The sequence below is a fragment of the Panthera leo genome, chromosome A1 (assembly GCF_018350215.1).
Source record: "Panthera leo isolate Ple1 chromosome A1, P.leo_Ple1_pat1.1, whole genome shotgun sequence".
NCBI classification, from domain to species: Eukaryota; Metazoa; Chordata; class Mammalia; order Carnivora; family Felidae; genus Panthera; species Panthera leo.
In genome coordinates this window covers 66,835,624-66,858,977 of record NC_056679.1, presented here as the reverse complement: position 1 = coordinate 66,858,977, position 23,354 = coordinate 66,835,624, and the positions used below count along the sequence as shown (strand labels likewise).

Here is a 23,354-nt window from a genome sequence, read left to right as displayed (position 1 = left end):
AACCAGCAAGGCAAAAAGTAAACAAACAGAAACCCTGGCAGCTCAGAAAGTTTTTTTCTTTTTCTTTCTCAAAGGAGGCTTAATCTGACCTAAGTCTAAGCAGATTTGTCTCAAATTGACACAGCAGGGCTTCAATAGTTTGTTATTTTAAAATGTGATATACTCATTTTCATTCCTCATTGGCTTCTGAATTCTTGTCTCAATTTGGAATTACTGGGATGTCCGAGAGGCTACTGGCAGAGAGGCTTTCCCGACACCCCTGTTGTTGTGTTTTCAAATAGGAGCAAAGGAAAAGCAACCAGTATCGTCAGCAATGATTCCATGTGAATAAGGAAATCCAAATGTGAGTCCCCATTTCCTTTGGAAACATGAATCAGTGTTCCTGACTTTGAAAATAGATTTCTGTAGCAACTTGTTTATTTTATAAAGATTTTTATTCAGGAGGAAGAAAGGGGAGAGAGAATGTTAAATTAATTTTACATGTTCTAATCAAAGCACTGTCAGTGGACCAGATTTTTCAAAATATCTCTCATGTGCAGGGTACACAGCAGATCTAGAATACATTATCTTTAATATAAAAAGCAAAATCAGGGGGACAAAATTTAAAAATTGTTTTATGTTTATTTATTTTTGAGAGAGAGACAGAGTGCAAGCAGGGGAGGAGCAGAGAGTGGGGGAGACACAGAATCCGAAGCAGAATCCAGGCTCTGAGCTGTCAGCACAGAGCCTGATGCAGGGTTCGAACCCATGAACCGCAAGATCATGACCTGAACTGAAGTCAGATGCTTAACCCACTAAGCCACCCAGGTGCCCCAGGGTGATAAAATTTTAAGTGGGGGGGAAGATTATTTAGACCACCATGAACTACATAGTAACTATAACTTCTCACTCCGTGTTTTCTAAGATGCATTTGGAGAAGTAGCTATTGAAGTCACACAGAAATCTACCATGATTCTTTATAGCCCACTTTGGAACTAAGGTTAAGTGTTAATTTTTCAAAATAACTGGGTTTTGTTAAGGAATATAGAATGAGGGATAATAAGACAAAATATTTTTTTAAGAAGATGAACCCACTAGGGGTGCCTGGCTGGCTCAGTCAATAGAGCATATGACTCTTGATCTCAGGGTTGTGGGTTCGAGCCCCATGTTGGGTGTAGAGATTACATAAAAATTAAATCTTTTAAAAAAAATCCTGAGGTGTCTGGGAGGCTCAGTCAGTTAAGTACCTGACTCTTGATTTTGGCTCAGGTCATGATCTCATCTGCACTGGGCATGGAGCCTACTTTGAAATTCTTTCTCTCTCTTCCTCTGCCCCTCTCCACCACTGGCTCTCTCTCTCTCTCTCTCTCTAAGAAAGTTTTTTTCCTTCAAAAACAATGAACCCCCCCAAAAATAAATAAAATACAAAAATAATAAATTTTAAAAATGAACCCAAGAAAGAACAAAGAAATACACTTACCCATGCAATATCTCGTCTGCTTGCTGCCCAAGATGGCAGTGGGCCAAAGGGGGCCATAGAGAAGGAAGAACCCCAGAGATGTGCAGAATGACGCTAGTGGTCTCCACCACACTCTTCCTCTCTTTTACAGTTTCCCCCTTGTTCCTAACAAGGCCTTCCATAGGAGAGGGAACGATTCTGAAGTATCTCAAAGTAAGTTTGTAAGTTGGGACTGAAAAGAAATATACCATTCATTCTTCAAATGGGTGCTTGAGAAAGTTCATTATTTGAGGGCCTACGTGGGCTATCCGAGCTTGAACATTTCCCTTGTCATTAGAAGTCTCCTGGATTTAACTAAGTATTCTCTCTTTATCCTTTGGCACACACTGTGCACTAATGACGGGGGTACTTGACACAAAATCCCATAAAATATTATGCTTTAGTAACTTCCTAGTTAAAATTTTATTTTCTTTACTGAGTCCAAGGTACAGTTTTGCCATTTAGTTGTGGAAAGACTACATTTTAAAAAATACCAGGGGTGGGGTGCCTGGGTGGCTCAGTTCGTTGAGCGTCCGACTTCAGCTCAGGTCATGATCTCACACTCCATGAGTTCGAGCCCCGCGTCAGGCTCTGTGCTAATAGTTCAGAGCCTGGAGCCTGCTTCAGATTCTGTGTCTCCCTCTCTCTCTGCCCCTCCCCTGCTCATGCTCTGTCTCCCTGTGTCTCAAAAAAATAAATAAAAACATTAAAAAAATTTTTTTAAATACCAGGGGCAATTTTTTAACATAATAAACCCACAACTTATGGCAGATTTGTAAAGGCATCAAATCACGAGGCAGATAGTGATTCTTGTGATGACATAAGAGCAGGTAGTTATCTCCCCGGAGGTATCCCAAGGTATGGAAATGCCTTCCAAGAAAAAAATGTCCCTAAGATACGGATACTTGTAATAGAGTTTCTAACATGCATAACGATAAAAGCTTGCTTGCATGTTTAAAAAAAGTAAAACCAAGCAACAAAAAGGCAGTTCATGGGCATTTTCTTTCACGTAACTACTTTTTAAATTCTTCTTGCTCTGCTATTTTATCATTAAATATGATTTAAAAAAAATAGAAACCCCTCTGTAAACAAAATTCTTTTTTCACTCAGCACTGTCCTCCTTGTCATATGCTTTTACCCCCTTGAATATGTACAGGAGTATACATATATATGTGTGTGCGTGTACTTCATATACTCAGATGGCCTGGGGAAGTATAGGAATTGGGAATAACCTATGAATTACTGACAGCATGTGTGCATGTATATATGTGTGTCTATAGATGTATAATGTATGTATACACACCTGTCTGGAAAAGATTCCTCCATGATGTGAGGCAAATTGAAACTAGCTTTTAAATCACTTTTGGGGGCACCTGGATGGCTCATTGGGTTAAGTGTCCTACTCTTGTTTTGGCCGAGGTCATGGTCTCACGATTTCGAGAGTTCGAGCCCCAAGTCAGGCTCTGCGCTGGCAGGGTGGAGCCTGCCTGAGATTCTGTCTCCCTGTCTCCCTGCCCCTCCCCCGACCTGTGCTGTCTCTGTCTCTCTCAAAACAAAATAAAAATTAAAATAAATAAAATAAAACAGTCATTTCTGCCCTGTCCCTTGGAGTCTATCATTTGCACTGGGTATTTGTAAAAGATTCATGAGATTATTAACTTCCTTTTGTCATATAAAATACATGATTTAATTCTTTCAGCCCACGTTCATATACCTCATCCATCCTAGGCAATTTTTTTTAGGATTTTATTTTTAAGTAATCGCGGCACCCAACATGGGGCTGGACCCCACAACCCCAAGGTCAAGAGTCACATGCTCCACCCACTGAGCCAACCGGGCGCCCCATCCTAGGTAATCCTCGACACTTTCACAAGCACTCAGTCTTTACAGAGTTAACAGCCAACTGTATGCAGCTGCTTCGGCACAGTGAGGGGAAAAGCGACATTTTACTTCCACCCCGAGCAAAGCCATTATATTTACCTTCTACTTTGAAGATAGTAAAGTGTGGTCGGCAATGGAAAGAACCCAACGCGTTACCTGCGCAGTTCATCCACAGACCCTGGTAAACCCAAGTGGCGGTTATCACCGATGATGCTCGGGTGGTCACTTTCCACTCATTGGACGCGGTGGCTGCGACGAGAGCTCCAAACCCTCCGACGCCAAACACAAGAGCTGAGATCTGCGCCCTGGACATGTCGCTCTGTCTTCTCCAGTGACACGGTCCAGACAGAACGCTTTGGTGGGCTAGGCATGCAGCGGGCGACTAGCGCTCGGACAGGTGTTATGGCAGGTTAACGCGGGTAGGGAACAGCATTTCATGCTCAGATGGCCTGCAGAAGGACCGGAATTCAGGATAGAGTCTGATTCACCGATGGCATTTTAAAGATAGCTTGAGATGATCTTTCTAATTTCCTACACGGAGATTTACTAAAAAATTTTAGATGGATTTTAAAGGTTTTGATTTCGCAGATATTTTTTTCCTGGTACCATAGTTAATGCTTAATTTTCTGTTAGCCTAAAGCTTAACGAACCGTGCACCGAGCAGATATTACAAAGTACAAATTATACAGTAACAGTTAAGGCTTATTTGACCAATTGCTTTAGTCTCCCATGCTTCTGAATCTTTATAGAAATGGAATCATATGGCAGGTATTCTTCGGTAACTTTTTCACACAACGTTATGTTCGTGAGATTCATCTATGTTCAAGAATGTAGTTGGTGGAAATATAGTACTTCATTAAGTGAATATACTACAATTTATTTATCCATGTTCCTGGAGATGAACATTTGTGTTGTTTCTTCCTCACCCCCCCCCCCCCAATAACAGTGGGAACAGCTGTAAATATTCTCATGCATTTCTTTTTGTGCACCTGCTGCAAGAGCTTCTCCAGGGTAATCTTAGAAACAGAAATCTTAGGAAGCAGGAAATAAGTAGGAACTAATCTTCAACCTTATTGACAATACTAAGTTGCTGTACTGAGTAGTTCTAGTTGTTTACCATCCTACAACCAGTGGGTGAATCCTCATTGGCTCACTTCATGACATGTGGCATTGGGGTGTTTCAGAATTGCTGGGTTTTGTTTGTTTTTGGGGGGGGGGGGGGTAGTGGGGGGGTTGGCCACTCTGATGAATGTAAAGCTCTCCCGTTATGATGACTAATTTGTATTTCCTGATTACTAATGAAGCTGAGCATATTTTCGCATATTTATTGGTTCATTGTGTTTTTGTCTACAGACATTTGTAGCTTTTGCTCATTTTATCCGTTGAGTTGCTTGACTTGTTATAATTTATTTTTAGTTCTATATACATCCTGGATAGCAATCATTTGTTGATTATTTACATTGTAAATATCTTCTCCCAGTTTGTGGTTTATCTTTATTCAGGTATTTGATAAAGACTCTTGATTTTAGCATGCTTAAATTTACCAAGCTTTTACTAAATGATTTGTGCTTTGAGATCTTGATTAAGAAGTCTCCCTCAGGGGCATCTGGGTGTCTCAGTTGGTTAAGCTTCTGACTCTCTGTGAGCTCAAGCCCCCATCAGGCTCTGTGCTGACACTCTGAGCCTGCTTGGGAGTCTCCCTCTGTCCCTCTCTCTGCCCCTGTCCAGTTCACAACTCTCTCTCATAATAAATTTTTTAAAAACTTTAAAAAAATATTTAAAAAAAAAAAAAAGAAATCTCCCTCAGAGATAGTAAATACGTTACCTTTTAATCTTATTTCAAAGTTTTAGCTTTTACATTTAAGTTCTTAAATCCTCTAGAACTGATTTTTCAGGGCAGCTGGGTGGCTCAGTTGATTAAGTATCTGACTCTTGATCTCAGCTCAGGTCTTAATCTCAGGGTTGTGAATTCGAGCCCCTCGTTGGGCTCTGTGCTGGACATGAAACCTACTTAAAAAAATGGGGCACCTGTGTAGCTCAGTCAGTTGAGTTCTTGATACTGGTTTCAGCTCAGGTAATGATCTCACAGTTTTGTGAGTTCAAGCCCCATGTGGGGCTCTGTGCTGCCTGCTTGGAATTCAGTCTCTCTCTCTCTCTCTCTCTCTCTCTCTCTCTCTGCTTCTCCGCCACTTGAGCTGTCTCTGTCTCTCTCAAAATAAGTGAATAAGCTTAAACTGGAATTTATTTTTCTGTTTTATGATTTGGGATCTATTTCATTTTTCAACATGGAAACCGAATTTTTCTGTTCCTACTAAATGGTCTCTGGTTTCCCTACTGATTTGCAATGTCACTTCTGTCATATCAGATGTAAATATTTACATGGTCTGTTTATGGACTCTCGTAATCTGTTACATTTATCTGCTTGTTCCTGCACCCATATAATACTCTCTTAATTACTCTAATTTATAAATATTTCTTGAGATCTCGTTGATGTCTCTTATTTTTTGCTCTTGTTATCAAGAGTATCTGAGACTTTTTTTTTAGCTCTTTGCTGTTCCTTACATATTTTAGAATAGACTTATGAAGTTATACATATATACATACCTACTGGGATGTTTATTGGAGGAAAGTAAATAACTTTATAAAGTTGAGCATTCCTGCCAATGAGTGTTGTATATCTCTTCATTTAACCCTTCTTTAATGTCTTTCAGTAAAATTGAATATTTTAATTAAATCTTGTTACATTTTTTTGCCTGATTTATTTCTTTTAAGATTTTCTTTCTTTCTTTTTTAAATGTTTATTTTTGAGAGAGAGAGAGAGCACAAGCACGGGAAGGGCAGAGAGAGACAGAGACACAGAATCTGAAGCAGGCTCCAGGCTCCAAGCTGTCGTCAGCACAGAGGCACGTGCAGGGCACGAACCCATGAAGTAAGAGATCATGACCTGAGCCGAAGTCGGACGCTTAACAAACTGAGCCACCCAGGCGCCCCAAGATTTTATTTTTAAGTAATCTCTACACCTAACATGGAGCTCAAACCTACAACCCTGAGATCAAGAGCCACATGCTCCATTGATTGAACCAGCCAGGTGCCCCATGCTAGATTTATTCTTAAACTTAAGACTCATTCTAGCATCTTTTTGTCTAACATATTTTATCCGATTTCCTTCTTGTATATACAGTGTTAGGGATACCAACCCCCATGCAGTCAAAAATCCACATATAACTTTTGATCCCCCAAAACTTACCTACTGTTGACCAGAAGCCTTACTCATAAATATGTATTGATTAATACATATTTTATATACTATATGTATCATGTTCTGTATTCTTATAATAAAGTAAGCTAGAGAAAAGAAAATGTTATTAGTAAAATCATGAGGAAGAGAAAATACATTTATAATACTGTACTCTACTTATCAAAAAAATCCACACGTAAGCAGATGTGCTTGGTTCAAACCCTTATTCAAAGGTTTTGAACATTTCGTTTTTCTTCTTTCTTGCATTTTTTTAAGTTTTTTTCCACATTTCAATTTTTCCACTTATTAAATTGGAAGTTGCACATTATTTGTGTTGTTTAATAGTTACTCTAGAAATTTTAATGCATATTTAACTTAATAAATAAAATCGATCATTGTCTTTATTCTCCTTATGAATAATATAAGGACCTTAAGATGTTTTAACATTAATATAACTCCTCTTCTGGCCTATGTCATTACTTTATTTCTATGTCGTTTGATTTTTTTAGTCCCATGAATTAGAGTTTTATCTCCCCAGATGTTAGCCCGCACTTGCCATTATTACTACATACTGTCATTTTTCTTTTTTGGCTCACTATTCCATTTTGCCTCTCAAACCTTCCTTGTGAGTTTATTATTTTTCTTCTTCCTAAGGTCTATCCTTGTGAAGTTTCTCTAGTGAGGGACTGTTGGTAGTTACCTCTCTTAGTTTTTGTTTGCCAGATAATAATATATTTCTTCTGTGCTTGCTTTTGGTAGATAATTTTGGGGGGGGGGGTATACGGTTATAAGTTGACAATTGTTTCCACTCATCACTTTGAAGATATAATTCCACTTCCATCTGACTTCCAGTGTTGTAGAGAAATCAAGAACTAGATTTGTCATTTCTTTATAGATTAGTTCGTGCTTTGTGTTTGACTGATTTTAAGATTCTCTTTGGTTTTGGTAGTTTCGATTTGACGTTCTAAGTATGGATTATTTTTGGTAATCTCCTTTGGGATTTACTGAACTTCTTGAATCTAATCATTCATATCTTTCATCAATTCTGGAAAACTCTTGGTCCCTTCCCTCTAGAGATGTTACCTCTTCCCTATTCTTTCTTTATCTCCTTCTAGAACTCTGATAAGATCTATTTTTTTGTTCTGTTTGTCCTATTTCTTAACTTCTTTCTAATATTTTTAACCACTTTATCTCTCCATGCTGTATACTAGATTTTTAAAAGATATATGTACTAATTTATTAATTTTCTCTTTAGCTGTGTGTAATCTGCTAGTATCCATCTAGAGGTTCTAATTTCTAATACTATACTTAAAAAAAAATGTCTAGAGTTTCTGTTTTATCCTTTTCTGTATCTTCCTATTTCTTGTTTTCTAATCTCTTGTTCTTTAGTCATAATTCAAGTGCCCTATTTTTTTTTAAGTATTAAAGATACTTAATTTATATTCTATATCTCATTACTCTCATATCTGTAGTTTTTGCCAGTTGGATTGATTTTTTTTTTTTTTTTTTTACTGACCCTTTCATAGTGGTTTGCTAAAACATGTGCTTTGTCATATATCTGGGTATAAAAAAAATTCTGTGCATTGTTTACTATGAAATTAGTATTATATTTTAAGGTAAACAAAAGAATTTATACTGCTTGGTAAACTATTTGCTCATAAATTTAAAAGTTTTCTTTATGTCAATTAACTAAAAGTAATGGACCAATAAACCTATGAAAGATGCTTTCTTTAAACAAAACAAACAAAAAAACACATGTGCTTTGTGATTTGGGATTGTAAGCTCGTGTTCCTGACAACTTTCTCATGAAAATGTTTTGAGGTCTGAGTTGGACATTTGTTCTCCCAGATAGAATTTATATTTGCTTCTGCCTGTTTTTTAGGTGAGCTATCAACCCAGGACTATTTTTTTTAATGTTTATTTATTTTTGAGAGAGAGAGAGAGAGAGAGAGAGGCAGAGAGATAATCCCAAGCAGGCTCCACGCTGTCAGTGCAGAGTCCAACGCGGGGCTCAAACCCACAAACCGGGAGATCATGACCTGAGCTGAAACCAAGAGTCAAAAGCTTAACTGACTGAGCCACCCAGGTGTCCTGTAAGTACAGATATTTAATTAATTTTAAAAAATTTTTTAAATGTTTATTTTAGAGAGAGAGAAAGAGACAGAGCAGGAACAGCGGACAGGCAGAGAGAAAGGGAGACAAAATCCGAAGCAGGCTCCAGGCTCTGAGCTGTCAGCACAGAGCCCAGCATGGTGCTAGAACCCACGGACCTCGAGATCATGACCTGAGTCTAAGTTGGCTGCCCAAGGACTGAGCCACCCAGGTGCCCCAGGCGCCCCAGACTGCTTTACACTAAATTATCATCTTTTACTAGCCATTCAAAGCGTGAATTCTAGTGCCACACCCAAGTGAGTGTCAACTTGTGGTTAGGAATTCTCAGGTAACTTCCTTTTGTCCCCATACTCAAATGCAAGGTTGAGACAGGACATTCCTTTACCATCACCCAGGGGACAGTGATGACGATGGTGGCAGAGGTAGTGAAGCACTGCCTTTTAATTTTGCCCACTGCAGTCATTACTTTGGGGCGGGAACAACTTCAGAGTTCTCTGATCCAGTCTCCAGTGTTGCCTGGCACTAGGATCCCCTGTTATGGCCAATTTGGAATTAAAATCTCGGTGACCAGGGATCCCTTAGGGTAGCCACTGGCTTCAAAGATGGCTTACCTTTCTATATTTGTGTTTTCTCTTCATTTCTTTGCCTCTAAAGATTTCCTTTGCTTTTTTACTAGCTCAGGTGTGCATTTAAAAATATTTTTCAAGGGGCGCCTGCATGGCTCAGTCAGTTAAGCATCCAACTCTGGATTTCGGCTCAGGTCATGATCTCAGTGTGTGTGGGTTTGAGCCCTTCATTGGTCTCTGCACTAACAATGTGAAGCCTGCTTGGGATTCTTCTCTCTTGCTCTCTCTGTCTTTCCCCCACTTGTGCTCTCTGTCTGTCTCTCTCTCTTTCAAAATAAAAATAAATAAACTTCAATTAAAAAATATTTTTTGGATTAAAAAATTTTTTAAGTTTATTTATTTTGAGAGAGAGAGAGAGAGTGTATGGGGGAAGGGGGAGGTGCAGAGAGAGAGAGGAAGAGAGAGAATTCCAAGCAGCCTCCGCACTTGTCAACACAGAGCCCGACACTGGACCCGAACTCACAAACCATGAATTCATGACTTGAGCCAAAACCAAGAGTCAGACGCTTAACCAACCAAGTCACCCAGGTACCCCTTGAATGTTTTCTTTTTCTTTTTTTTTCTTTTCTTTTTTTTTTTTTTTTAGAGAGAGCGTGAGTAGGGGAGAAGCAGAGAGAAGGGGAGACACAGAATCTGAAGCAGGCTCTAGGCTGTCAGCACAGAGCCTGATGTGGGGTTTGAACCCACAAACCACAAAATCATGACCTGAGCCGAAGTCGGATGCTAAACTGACTGAGCCAGCCAGGTGCCCCTCCATTTTTTTGTATTGACTGTAGGTGTTTTGTTTCAGGAAGGTTACATAGGATACCTAATCCACTCTATGCCAGAAATAAAAGTGGCCAAATGTAATAAAGTAAACACTTATGTTTAAAAATATCCCTAAAAATCAAATAACATGGGGCACCTGTCTGGCTCAGGTGATAGAACATGAGACTTTTGATTTCAGAGTCATGAATTTGAGCTCCACGTTGGGCATACCTCTAACACCATCAACTGATGATTGGATAAAGAAATTGTGGTTTATATACACAATGGAGTACTACGTGGCAATGAGAAAGAATGAAATATGGCCCTTTGTAGCAACGTGGATGGAACTGGAGAGTGTTATGCTAAGTGAAATAAGCCATACAGAGAAAGACAGATACCATATGTTTTCACTCTTATGTGGATCCTGAGAAACTTAACAGAAACCCATGGGGGAGGGGAAGGAAAAAAAAAAAAAGAGGTTAGAGTGGAAGAGAGCCAAAGCATAAGAGACTCTTAAAAACTGAGAACAAACTGAGGGTTGATGGGGGGTGGGAGGGAGGGGAGGGTGGGTGATGGGTATTGAGGAGGGCACCTTTTGGGATGAGCACTGGGTGTTGTATGGAAACCAATTTGACAATAAATTTCATATATTGAAAAAAAAAATTACCTCTAACAAATCAAATAACCTATCAGGAAGTAACAATAAGTGAATCTCTCCCAAATGAGGAGAATCCTGGAAGTTCAGATTTGTGCAGATTTTCCTGTGCTACCTAGTCTCAATTCCTATTTAGATTCTTTTGGAAATTAGTTGCATGTTTTTAGTGGAAAGAGCTCTCTCTCAAAAAAAAAAAAAAATAGTCCAATAAACTTCTTTTTCAGTACATTATATTTTTCTTCATCACACTGTGAGTTAAATTCCCAGAAAAGGTATGCCTGATTCTACATTTAAGATGAAAATCCTGCAATTTAAAATGAAAAACCACCCAAAAACACTCCACCTATTTTCTTGTATCATTAAAATAAGATTTTATGGGTGCCTGGGTGGCTTAGTCAGTTAAACATTTGACTTTGGCTCAGGTCATAATCTTGCAGTTTGTGAGTTTGAGCCCCAAGTCAGGCTCTCTGCTGTCCACACAAAGCCTGCTTCAGATCCTCTGCCCCCCACTCTCTGCCCTTCCCCTGTTTGTGCTCTCTCTCTCTGTCTCTCTCAAAATAAATAAACTTAAATAAAATAAATATAATAAGATTTCAACTAGATTTCTTAAAACTCTTTTGCCAATATCTTGACTCCAGGGCTTAATTAGGACACTATAAAACATTCTTCCAATAACTAGCAATAAAAATTAAATAATTCTGTCTATAAATAGTTATTTGTCTCTTACTTTGCCAGAATTTTGTGCACTTTGATTTCTTTTCAGATGTAAATACATTTTAAAGTCTCCTTTTTGGCATAAAGATTTACAGGATTAGAATCTGAGAAACAAAAAAGAGATGTACCACTTGGGTTAGTCTGCAAGTGTTTTGAGTTTACCTTCCTCTGGGGAGAAAAGAAGAAATTATTTCTCTGGAAGAATTCAACCAAATTTTGTTCACTATCCCATTGTCAAAGTTACTAAGAGACACCAAACTTTAAATGTTTTTTTGATCATGTGTAAAGCTTCCTGGAATTGGAAGCATAATTGCAGGTGGAGGTAGGGGGAAGAGTCCACTGTAATTAACCATAGAAAAATAAAAAGAACTAAGCCTGCAAAGACAGACATATGAGAAAAAGCCTGTTTAAATCACAAAACACCTAGAGGACTGTCAAGGTGTTGTGAACACAGCTGTGATTGAAGGGGGGGTGGTGGAATCCGTGAGCTCTTCCAGACTAATAAATTTATATCACAAATACCTCCTTTCTAAGTTGGTTTGAGGATTATGACATTATACATGTAGAGTACAGAGAAAGTGCTAAATATACATCATTTATTGCTGTTATGATTCTTCCTAGAAAAATGAAGATCCTGAGATTAGAGACACCAACCAATCCTTCCGGTTCGCCCAGTCCTTCTACGTTTTAGCACTGAATGCCCTGGGTCCCGTGGACGCTCTCAGCGCTGGAGAAACAAATCATTCCAGGTTTTCAGCTTTTATTGGGGTGGAGGAGGGTGGAGGAAACTTAATGAATTTTCATTTTTCAAAATCAAACAGTATCTCCTGTCAAGGGCCCAGCATATTTCCTGTTCCTACCCTCCTTCCTCTCACACTGCCACCTGCCTGCAAAAGGAAGTAAATTCTTGCCGGAAGAGACTGGTCTGCGCACCTGGACCTGAAGAGGGCGGGACCGCGTGTTCTCCGCGCCTTGCGACAGTCACCAGCAGAACGCAGGCTTCCGAACACCCTGCTCGCGGTCCCTCCTGCTGAATCACACGTGGTTTCTACCTCCCATCATCTTTTAGTACCTTGCTCTAACAAGATAAGATGTGCAGATTCTTTTTCTCCTTCCTTCTTCCCTCCCTTCCTTCCTCCTCTTTTCTGTCTCTCCTAACTTCATCTTGTGTGTGTGTGTGTGTGTGTGTGTGTGTGTGTGTGTGTGCGCGCGCGCGCGCGCGCGCTCCCTTTCATTTCTGATTTTAGGTGCAGAAGGTTGGGTTAGTCCTACACCCATTCGTGATCTAACATCCTCTCTGCCCTGTATGAAGCTGCTCTCTTAATTTGTTCTTTTGAAATCCCCATTCCCCCTTCATATAACACAGGAGTCTCTGTGTGTCCCTGCATCCCTGCCAACACTTAGCATTATGCAACCTCTACATTTTTGGCAGATTAGTGAGTACAAAGTGATACCACTGCTTCAATTTGCATTTATCTGGAAACTTGAATTTGCGTGTCACTTCACATGCTTTTAACCTTTTAGTTTTTCCTCTTCTGACTTTGCCCATTTTTCCTTTAGGATTCCTATATGATTTGCAGGCATTTCTTTTATACTCTGAAGAGTAGCCCCTTACCAGTATTACACATTTCCTGTCTCTTCCCCCAACCTGGCATCCCTTCATTTGTCTGTGGTGTCCTTCCTGAGACCAGCAGCCTCACAATTTTAATGTGATCACGTTCCTCTGTATTCTGTGCTTTTCAAGTTCTGCTTAGAGTCCTTCATTGCCCTAGGATAGCAAGATGTCCCCCTGTGTATTCTTTTGCAGTTCATAATCTCTGGTGCACAATTCTGAAATCTAGTATTCCAGCCTTTCACAAACCTGGCACCGTGTCCGTCAGCTAGAAACGGATGGCACACTCACACGGGGTAATTTGAGAGGACTTTAATAAGGGACTTTATTTAAAGTGTTGAACGGGGTTCTCAACCTCAGCACTATTGACGTTTTGGGCCAAACAATAATTCTACTTTGTGAGGAGCTGCCCTGTGCCTTGTAGGATGTTCAGCAGCAGCCCTGCTCTCTGCAACGCCTGTAGTATGCCCACACCAACAGTCACGACAACCCAGAGTGTGCCCAGACATTGACGTGTTGCTCCCAGACAGGGACAATGGTGTAGACAGCCCAGGTGAGATAGTACGGTGCCATGGTCACAAGAGGTGAGGGAAAGGGCATGATTCCTGGAATCAGGTGACAGGTGTTGTGGAGAAGGCCACCTTACCAAAACTAGGTCCTTCGGTGGGAAGACGAGCCAGAGCTGGCCTGGGAAACCCCACCCTTCCCTCCTCCTCTTCTTTCTGCCAGAGGGTAGGGGAACCTGTGGTGAGGTCCAGAGAGATTACCTCCCAGGCAGAGAGCAAGGTGGAGAAGGCAAAAAGGTGGATTTGGATACTCAACCCAGCAAAGTGCTGCTGGAACCAAGCTGAGTCTACTTTAGTCTTTATATGATTTACTACAGAAATACTGAAGTGTCTGACTGTGCGAGATGCTACCCGAGATCCCGTTGGGGGTATTATGTAATATGTATGGTATATATACCATCTTGCCCTTTTAAATCTGAAAAGGTTTGAATTCCAAAGCGCATCTGGCTACATGCATTTCAAATATGTAACTATGGAAATGCACCTTTCACCCACAGGTGAAGTGTATCTGGAGTCTGTCATTTCGGGATTCAAGGTAAGGATCTGGTTTTATTTGTTTCCGTGTAACAAGCCCATCCCCTCCTCCACCTGCTAAACAACCCAAGCTGTTCTCATTATCATTGTGACTTTCATCCCGTATTAAGTTCTTGTGTAAACACATGGTCCTATGTCTCTATTCCAATTTACTGGTCCATTTGTGTATTCTTCTACTAGTAATAGAAACTACCCATATTGATTACTTCCATGTCTACATATATCCTAATATCTGGTAGTCCTCTCTTTCTGCTTTTTTTAATAGTAAATAATTTTTATTGTTAGTTTTATCAGAAAGATTTTGTATATGAATATCATTTTTAGAAGACAATAAGGATGTGGTTTTTTATGATTTTTTTTTTGAGAGAGAGTGTAAGCAGGGGAGAAAGGCAGAGGGAGAAAGAGAGAATCTTAAACAGGCTCCACACTCATCCTAGAGCCCAATGTGGGACTTGATCCCACAAACTGGCATCATGACCCGAGCCGAAATTAAGAGTCAGACACTCAACCAACTGAGCCACTTAGGTGCCCCAGGACATGGTGGTTTTGATAGAAATTTTATTAAAGCCAGATATCATATTTTTTTCCCAGAAGGAACATTTTTAAAAAGCTACCTTCAACAAAGCGTCTTTGAGTACATCAGTCCTGTTAAAGAATGGTAAATCATATATTATAAAAAGTCTTTGATACGAGAGGCCCATGGGTGTCTCAGTCAGTTAAGTGTCTGACTTCAGCTCAGGTAATGGCCTCACAGTTCGTGGGTTCGGGCCCCACAATGGGCTTTGCTCTGACAAGGTGGAGCCTGCTTGGGATTCTCTCTCTCCCTCCCTCTCTGCCCCTCCCCTACTTGCATGTGCTCTCTGTCTCCTCCACAAAAGAAATAAATAGATATTTTTAAAAAGTCTTTGATACAAAACACACAAGCTAATACCTTACATTTTTCAATCTTCAGATGAAACCTATTGCTTCAGTTTCTAAAGACATAAAATTGCTTTAAATTAGAGCGGTTGGAACATCACATACCTCTGTGTGAAGCCCAGGCAGAAGTTCTGCTTAAGTGAAAGCAGGCTTAAGAGACCTGAAAACTAAAGCAGTGTAAATCCTTGACTAGATCCTGAACTGGACTGATTTTTTTTTAAAGGCTGCACATGACACATCATTGGAATAATCCAGAAAATCTATAGATTGGCTATATAAACACCATTAGTGTAGCAACGATATGTTCCTCAGGTGTGAGAGTGCCGCTGTGGTAATGTAAGAAAATGTCCTTGTTCTTAGGTGGACAGACATACTTAGGGGGCACCTGTGTGGCTCGGTCGACTCTTGGTTTCAGCTCAGGTTATGTTCTCACAGTTCGTGGGATGGAGTCCCACATCGGGCTCTGCGCTGGCAGCAAGGAGCCTGCTTGGGATTCTCTCTCTCCCTCTCTGCCCACCCCCCCAGTCGCTCACACACACACCCTCTCTCTCTCTCTCAAAATAAATAAACATTTAAAAAAAGAAGTATTTAGGGGCGCCTGGGTGGCGCAGTCGGTTAAGCGTCCGACTTCAGCCAGGTCACGATCTCGCGGTCCGTGAGTTCGAGCCCCGCGTCAGGCTCTGGGCTGATGGCTCGGAGCCTGGAGCCTGTTTCCGATTCTGTGTCTCCCTCTCTCTCTGCCCCTCCCCCGTTCATGCTCTGTCTCTCTCTGTCCCAAAAATAAAAAACGTTGAAAAAAAAAAAAAAATTTTAAAAAAAGAAGTATTTAGGAGTAAGGTTGAGGCGTCAGCAGCTTACTTTCCAATGGTTCTGAAAAATAAGCACATAAAGCAAATCAAGTATATAAAGCAAGATGTCGGTGTTTGGTGAATACAGATGAAGGTGTCCGGCCTGAAGGTTGTTTGTGTCATAATTTCAACTTCTCTGGCTTGAAAATTTCCAAACTAAAATGCTGGGGGAGAAGAAATAGGAAATCATAGAAACATTAACAGTGCATATGGAGGGGCTCCTGGCTGGCTCAGCCATGCGATTCTTGATCTCAGGATTATAAAGCCGAGCCCCACATTGGATGTAGCGACTACTTAAAATATTTAAAAACAAAACAAAACAACAATGCAAATTGAGAACTGCGTGTGTGAAGGCATCCATTGCCTCAGTGACAAAGTAGTCAGTTTTCCTAGACGCGAGCAGAGACTACATTCTGTGACTATGGGTGGGTGTCCTTCTGCCCCGAGAGGAACAGAGTGCTGTGCAGATTGATTCTCTTTACTTCCTTCAGGTCTATCCCACCCCCACCCCCACCTCAGTGTTGCGCTCTGGAGCCCGGGCGGAACAGGCCTGTATCGGCCAGGACTCCCCCCAGCTCTCAGGTCTTCACGGGGAAGAAACCCAAGTTCCACACCCCGCCCCCGAAGGCTGCCTCAGTGGCCTAAACATCCCTGCCTTCCCCTTTTAAGATTGATTTCACGGGGCGCCTGGGTGGCTCGGTTGGTTAAGTGTCTGACTTTAGTTCAGGTCATCATCTCGTGGTTTGTGAGTTTGAGCCCCAAATCAGGGTCTGCACTGTCAGCTGGGGGTTCTCTCTCCACTTCTCTCTCTTCCCCTCCCCCACTTGCACATGCTCGCTCTCTCTCTCTCTCTCTCTCTTTCTCTCTTTCTCAAAATAGATAAACTTAAAAAAAAACTCACTTTCACACCTAATTTCTTCAAGAAAGCTCTCAAAACTATCTAAACTTTGATTCGGGTGGACTTTTGTTTTCCTACGTACATTTTAGAGTAAGTTTATCAATTCTTCACAACATCATAGTGCAATGAAATTTTACTGTTTTTAGGCAACAGTAAGATAAAGGGAACTATGCAAATGAAAGAAAGTGGATTTCTAGACATATACTTTCATTCTTAGGTCTTGAAATACCTGGAAAAAATTATTCTCTACTGGGACTTAGGGAAAAATCAGTCTCTTAAACCCTTTGCTTAAGATTTCACCGCTATCAGGGGCGTCTGGGTGGCTCAGTCGGTTAAGCGTCCAACTTCGGTTCAGGTCATGATCTCACGGTTTGTGAGTTTGAGCCCCGCATCAGGCTCTGTGCTGACAGCTCGGAGTCTGCTTCAGATTCTGTGTCTCCCTCTCTCTCTGCCCCTCCCCAACTTGTGCTCTGTCTCTCTCTGTCTCTTAAAAAATAAATAATTTTTTTTAAAAAATTTTACAGAAAAAAAGAGATTTCACTGCTATCAGGTATTCTTAAGAAGCCTGATTGAGAAATAGTGATATGTTGACAATGGGCAGATACGAGGAGATAAAGAGATGTGTCCGTGTTCCTATGTATCCCTTAGTGAAACTCATCATGAACAAAAACTGTCTTTCTTGCTCTGTGTCACTGAAAATTATCTAAAATCAGGAAGTAGATGTCCCATATCTATCTCTCTGATATTATACTAATGTAATCACAATCACAAGTGATGATTCTAGTTTTATTGCAGGAAATTATAAAATGTATCGTCTTGCCAAATGTGTTTTCACTTGGCCACCCTCATTCTTAAGTGGCTTTCAAGCAAGTATAATGGACTCTTGCTAGGTGGTAAGGTGAACGGTGGTCTGCTAAAGCAAGCAGTGCTGGGAGAAATTAACAATGCAACCCGCTCTGGGATTGTGGTGGTTACATCAGAAAAGTGTTACTGAATTATTTGTCCCTTTATTCGATAAGTCTGATGCACAGTTACACTCAGAAAGAGCCAGATTTATAAATCGGAGCTGAGTTTTCCAAACAGCCAAGTCCTTCCTACTTTCACATTGGTTAGATGCTACCATATATAGTGGAATCAAATTGCTTGATTAGGCTTTTACCCAGGGTAGAAAGACTCAGGCCTTTCTAAATAAACAAACAAAATTAGGAGTTGTCATAAAGTCAGGGAAGAGCCTTTGTTAGGCCCAGACAAGCATGAGCTGTGCTGGTTCTCTTGATGTTCGATGTCGCCCAAATCTGTCCTTGAATGCACAGTATGGAGACCCTGTGGGGACATTCCCCCTGCACATCCCTGGGGGGGGGGGGGGGGGGTGGAAGGACCAGAGCGGCACTGAGTCAGGTTTCCCACCCCAGACCACAGCGTTAACACAAACACCCTGAAACTTCAAAGGAGGCAGAACACGAAACTGGGAACAGCCTCCCCTTCAGCTCCTAACTGAACTGCAACGACGAAGATGGGCCACAGCAGGGATGGTGCCTAAAACAGCCCGAAGCACAGCGAACCCCAGTCCTTGTGCACATACAGCGCACCTTTCCTTCTCTTCGTTGTGAAATAGAACACACGTTCAGGACAGGACCTAAAACACAGCTCAGGATCGCGAGTGGCTAACGGGTTGCGTAGCGTTGTCCCAGCGGCCCCGTTCAGAGAACCGCTCTGCTCTAACGCTCACTAACTTCAGCACTTCCTTCTACAAGTCTAGCTCCAAACTGTTCCTTGCGGACATCATTTACCTGGCCCAGGTGTCTCACTCTTTGTCTATATGGGCCTGGTAGTAACTTTTTTTTTTTTTTTTAGCACCTTCTGGACCTCTGTCCTTCTTCATTGTCATTGGTTAACACATCACTGGACCTTCTTGACTTCGGGCTGACACCCCCCAAGTCACCCCAGTAGTATCCAAGCCTGGTGAGACCACTCCAGAATCCTATACAGCGTCTACACCTCCCCGCACCGGTGGAGAAATGGTGTGAGTTACGGCATGCATTGTGTCAGCCTGCTGGCTCACAGAAAACCTCCCGAACTTCCCCCGAGAAACTTTCTGGCTTCTTTAGGAAGATTAAAGATCTTTCAAAGAAAATGCCTATGCCACTTCAATATTTCCTACCACTTAACAGCTCCTTCCAGAAATGAATCCTCATCTCAGGACTCTTTGTCAAAAACCTCATCCTCTCCCCACACATCTTTCTGAATTAATACGGATTTGAGTAAATTCTAGACAGGATTCTGGATGATGATTTCATAACCATATGATCATCTGGTGTTGGAACTGCCTTCTCTTGGTTATTCTGTAGTGAATCAACCTGGAATTTAAAAATAGAATTCTATGTCACACGGAGACGGTCCCATTGTCAAGCCGGGTACAGCAATGCACTGTGAGCAAGAGGCTTGGGGTCGCTGGGGCAAAGGGGAAAATGACACATGCAACCAGGTCAACGTCTGCTTCTATAATGGCACCGATGCCAGGCGGTAACAGAAAGGAGCAGGGCACTGTGGTGGCAAGGAAGGCGCAGGGGCTGTGGAAATGGCAGAGCTGGGCTGGACTCCCACTAGCCAGTGTGATCTTGGGCAAGTTCATATATTTTTAACTTTTATTTATTTATTTATTTTTTAACATTTTATTTAGTTTTGAGACAGGGAGAGACAGAGCAGGAACAGGGGAGGGGAAGAGAGAGAGGGAGACACAGAATCTGAAACAGGCTCCAGGCTCTGAGCTGTCAGCCCAGAGCCCGACGCGGGGCTCGAACTCACGGACCGCGAGATCATGACCTGAGCCGAAGTCGGCCGCTTAACCGACCGAGCCACCCAGGTGCCCCTATTTTTAACTTTTAAAGAAAATTGTAGGGGCGCCTGGATGGCTCAGTTGGTTAAGCATCCGACTTCAGCTCAGATCATGGTCTTATGGTCGTGGGATCAAGCCCCGCATCAGGCTCTGTGCTGACAGTGTGGAGACTGCTTGGGATTCTCTCTCTCTCTCTCTCTCTCTCTCTCTCTCTCTCTCTGCCTCTCATTCGCACTCTCTGTCTCTCAAAATAAATAAATAGAGGCACCTGGGTGGCTTAGTCAGTTAAGCGTCTGACTCTGCCTCAGGTCATGATTTTGTGGTTGATGAGCTTGAGCCCCGAGTTGGGTTCTGTGCTGACAGCTGGGAGCCTGGAGCCTGCTTCAGATTCTGTGTCTCCCTCTCTCTCTGTCCTCCCCCGCTCACACTCTGTCTCTGTCTCTGTCTCTGTCTCAAAAATAAATAAACATTAAAAAAATTTTTTAATTGTAATAAAATATAGGTTACGTAAAATTTCCCATTTAGCCATTGTTGAGTGTACTGTTCTGCGGCATTAAGTACTTTCCCATCGGCAATCGCTAATTAATCTTCCCGAACGGAAACTCGGCACCCATGAAACAATAACTGCCCTGCCTTCCAGCTCCTGGCAACCGCCATTCTACCTTCTGGTTTGAATTTGACTGCTGTCATCACCTCCTACAAGGGAAAATACACTACAGTCGTCCTGGCGTGACTGGCTTATTTCGCCGAGCATAATGTCCTCAAGGTTCATCCATGCTGTAGCGCGAGTCCGAGTCTCCTTCCTGTTTAAGGCTGAGTAATATTCCATTGTGTGGACATAACTCATTTTGCTTACCCATTCACCCGTCGATGCGCGCTTGGGCTGCTTCTGTGTTTTAGCCACTGTGGATGATGTTGCTACGAACGTGAACGTACGTCTGCTGGATCCCTGCTTTCGATTCTCCTGGCTGTGTACCTCGTGGTGGGATTTCTGGAGCATAGAGTAGTGCCACGCTTCATTGTTGGAGGATATTTTTAGCTTACTATTAAAGTGGGATGTACAGGGGCACCTGGGTGGCTCAGTCGGTTAAGCGTCTGACTTCGGCTCAGGTCATGATCTTGCGGTCTGTGAGTTCGAGCCCCGCGTCGGGCTCTGTGCTGACAGCTCAGAGCCTGGAGCCTGTTTCAGATTCTGTGTCTCTCTCTCTCTCTCTGACCCTCCCCCGTTCATGCTCTGTCTCTCTCTGTCTCAAAAATAAATAAACGTTAAAAAAAAAAATTTAAAGTGGGATGTACAATTAGGAAATGAGCAGAAGCGTGCTCTGTGTTGATCTGTCGCCACTGAGCACCAGCGGGCCCACAGGCACCACCTGTCCTGCTCTTGCGGCTTCTGCCCCACATCACTAATCCCCATTCGCCCAACTTTGGGCAACACGAACTAATTTTGTTATCAGAATTATTTAGGGTGCCTGGGTGGCTCAGTCGGTTAAGTGTCCAACTTCAGCTCAGGTCATGATCTCATGGTCAGTGAGTTCAAGCCCCGAGTCGGGCTCTGTGCTGACAGCTCAGAGCCTGGAGCCTGCTTCGGATTCTGTGTCTCCCTGTCTCCCTGCCCCTTCCCTGCTCATACTCTTTTTCGTATCAAAAACAAACAAAAATATTTAAAAAATTTTTAAAAACCTATTTAAGCTTTGTAGAATGGGGACAAAACTACGATCTTCTCAGGGCAGTTGAGGTGATTCCTCGGTCCATCGGAGTGCCTACTTTGTACAGGGCACGATGCACAAGACAGATAAAATCCCTCCCGGGGTGTAATTCATGAGTGTGCGCGAAAAGCAAGCACGGCACCTGGCACGTAACTGATACCCAATAATCGCCTGCCGTCTCTCCTCCCCACCGTGCCCCAGGTCAGTCCTGTCATCCCAGCAGCCTCATCTTTATCCTCCGTCTTCAAATTGCACCCTATCCGGCCGGTAGATCAGAGACCCCACTAGGGTCCAATGAGCACAGAGAGGCCTAGGCAAACCTCTCATCTGATAAGCGTACAAGTCAAACACCAGCCGCCACCTGTGTAGGCTACTTGTGCGCAGGTACCTGGTTTGTGCGTGGACCTGCCCCAGGGATGTGCGAGAGCTTTGTACTTCTTCCTGGGAGGGTCTTCTCTTTCAAACCCTGCTGAGCAGCTTTCTGGTGCCCCTGGGGGCTGACGACAGGGCCGAGAAGCACTGGGTCAACTCTCATTTGCAGGAAAATTTGTTTGACCTCTGCAGACAGAACCTGCTGGCCCCTGGCACGCGGCAGAGTTCGGGGTGAGCCGGCAGACACAGCTCCAGGAACTCGGGGACTGCGATACGAGGCAGGGGCACCACAGGTGATGGCCATGTCTCTTTGGCGTGAAAAATACATTTTTTAGTAACTTGGGAGAAAATGTAGATTTCTAAACTGCTAGCTAGGAGGCCCAGAACGATTTTCTTTTCTAAAACTTGCCAGACGTGGACCCACTTGAGTCCAAGTTGTGATTTAGGTTGTGATTTTTGCCTTTGCCAAGTTCCCAGCCCGATGATGGCCATTTTCTCTTTACCCTTCCCTTTCTCCTTAGCGGTTTTCCCCTCCTCCTTCTGCCTAACCCAAGCCATTCTCTGCTCTCCGGAGGGGACCTGTTATCATCTGGAGGTTAGTGTGGATTTAAGTCTGTGTGTGCCCTTCCCAGGATAATTGTTTTTAAGTTTATTGATTTATTTTTGAGAGAGAGAAAGAGAGCAGGGGAGGGGCAGAGGGAGAGGAAGGGAGAGGAAGAGAGAGGATCTCAAGCAGGCTCCACGCTGTCGGTGGAGAGCCCGACGAGGGGCTCAAATTCACCAACTGTGAGATCATGAACTGTGCCGAAACCAAGAGTCAGAGGCTTAACCGACTGAACCGTCCCAGGATAAACGTCTTTAAGCTCACTGACTGATGTTTTAAAGCTGCCCCTCCCGCCCCCCTTAACTCCATCACTCTGAATAAAAAGTGCATCTACCAAGTAAACGCAGCTTCAGGACAGTCTCCTGGCCTCTTTTCCCAACACATTGTTATCCTTTAGCCCCTCCTATATAGAAATTCTGGCACCCCAACTATTCAGCCCTTACCTGTACTTGTCATGTAATTACCTGAGTGTGATGTTAGCCTCCAAGAGCACCTCTGAGGCGAGCTACCCCAGGACCCATAAAACAGAAAGACTCAGAGGCCCAAGGTGCACAGGCCTTAGGACAGGGTATAAAGGGGATATATGGACCACACTGCCTGAATCCTGGATCACACAAAGTTCTCCATAGAGGGTGTCTCTCCCTCGATGTGTCTCTCTCTCTCTGTCTCTCTCTTTCTCTTGCATCAGCCTCCTGGCAGCATAGACGTGAGGACCAGTGTTTCAGCTGGAGCAAGGGGCCATGGCAGACAGCAGGTGCAAGGGACACCCTACACCACCTGCTAGATCAGAGACATGGGCATGCACACCTGACCACAGCTGGAGCTCGCCAGCCGGCCTGCTGAACCACTCAACACTTTGTCTCCCTTTCTTGGGCAGCACACGTATGGGGCCAGAATGAAGCTCTACTGGGCATCACCAGTGTGTGATTGATGTAAACATGACAGCTTACAGCAAGCCTGGAAACTTGATCTTTCTGTATTTCTGTCTGTGATGAATATTAATCGTTCTG

General features: G+C 42.7%; 1 protein-coding gene across 1 annotated transcript in view; it reads right to left on the bottom strand.

Annotated features, from left to right (window-relative positions):
* LOC122214302 (claudin-18-like) overlaps window positions 1-23,354 on the bottom strand; it is a 109,763-nt gene that overhangs the window by 69,896 nt on the left and 16,513 nt on the right. The window contains exon 2 of the mRNA XM_042929252.1: window positions 3,458-3,807. Within this exon, the coding sequence (XP_042785186.1) occupies window positions 3,458-3,671 (214 nt within the window). The 5' untranslated portion in view covers window positions 3,672-3,807. The remainder of the gene's footprint in view (window positions 1-3,457; window positions 3,808-23,354) is intronic.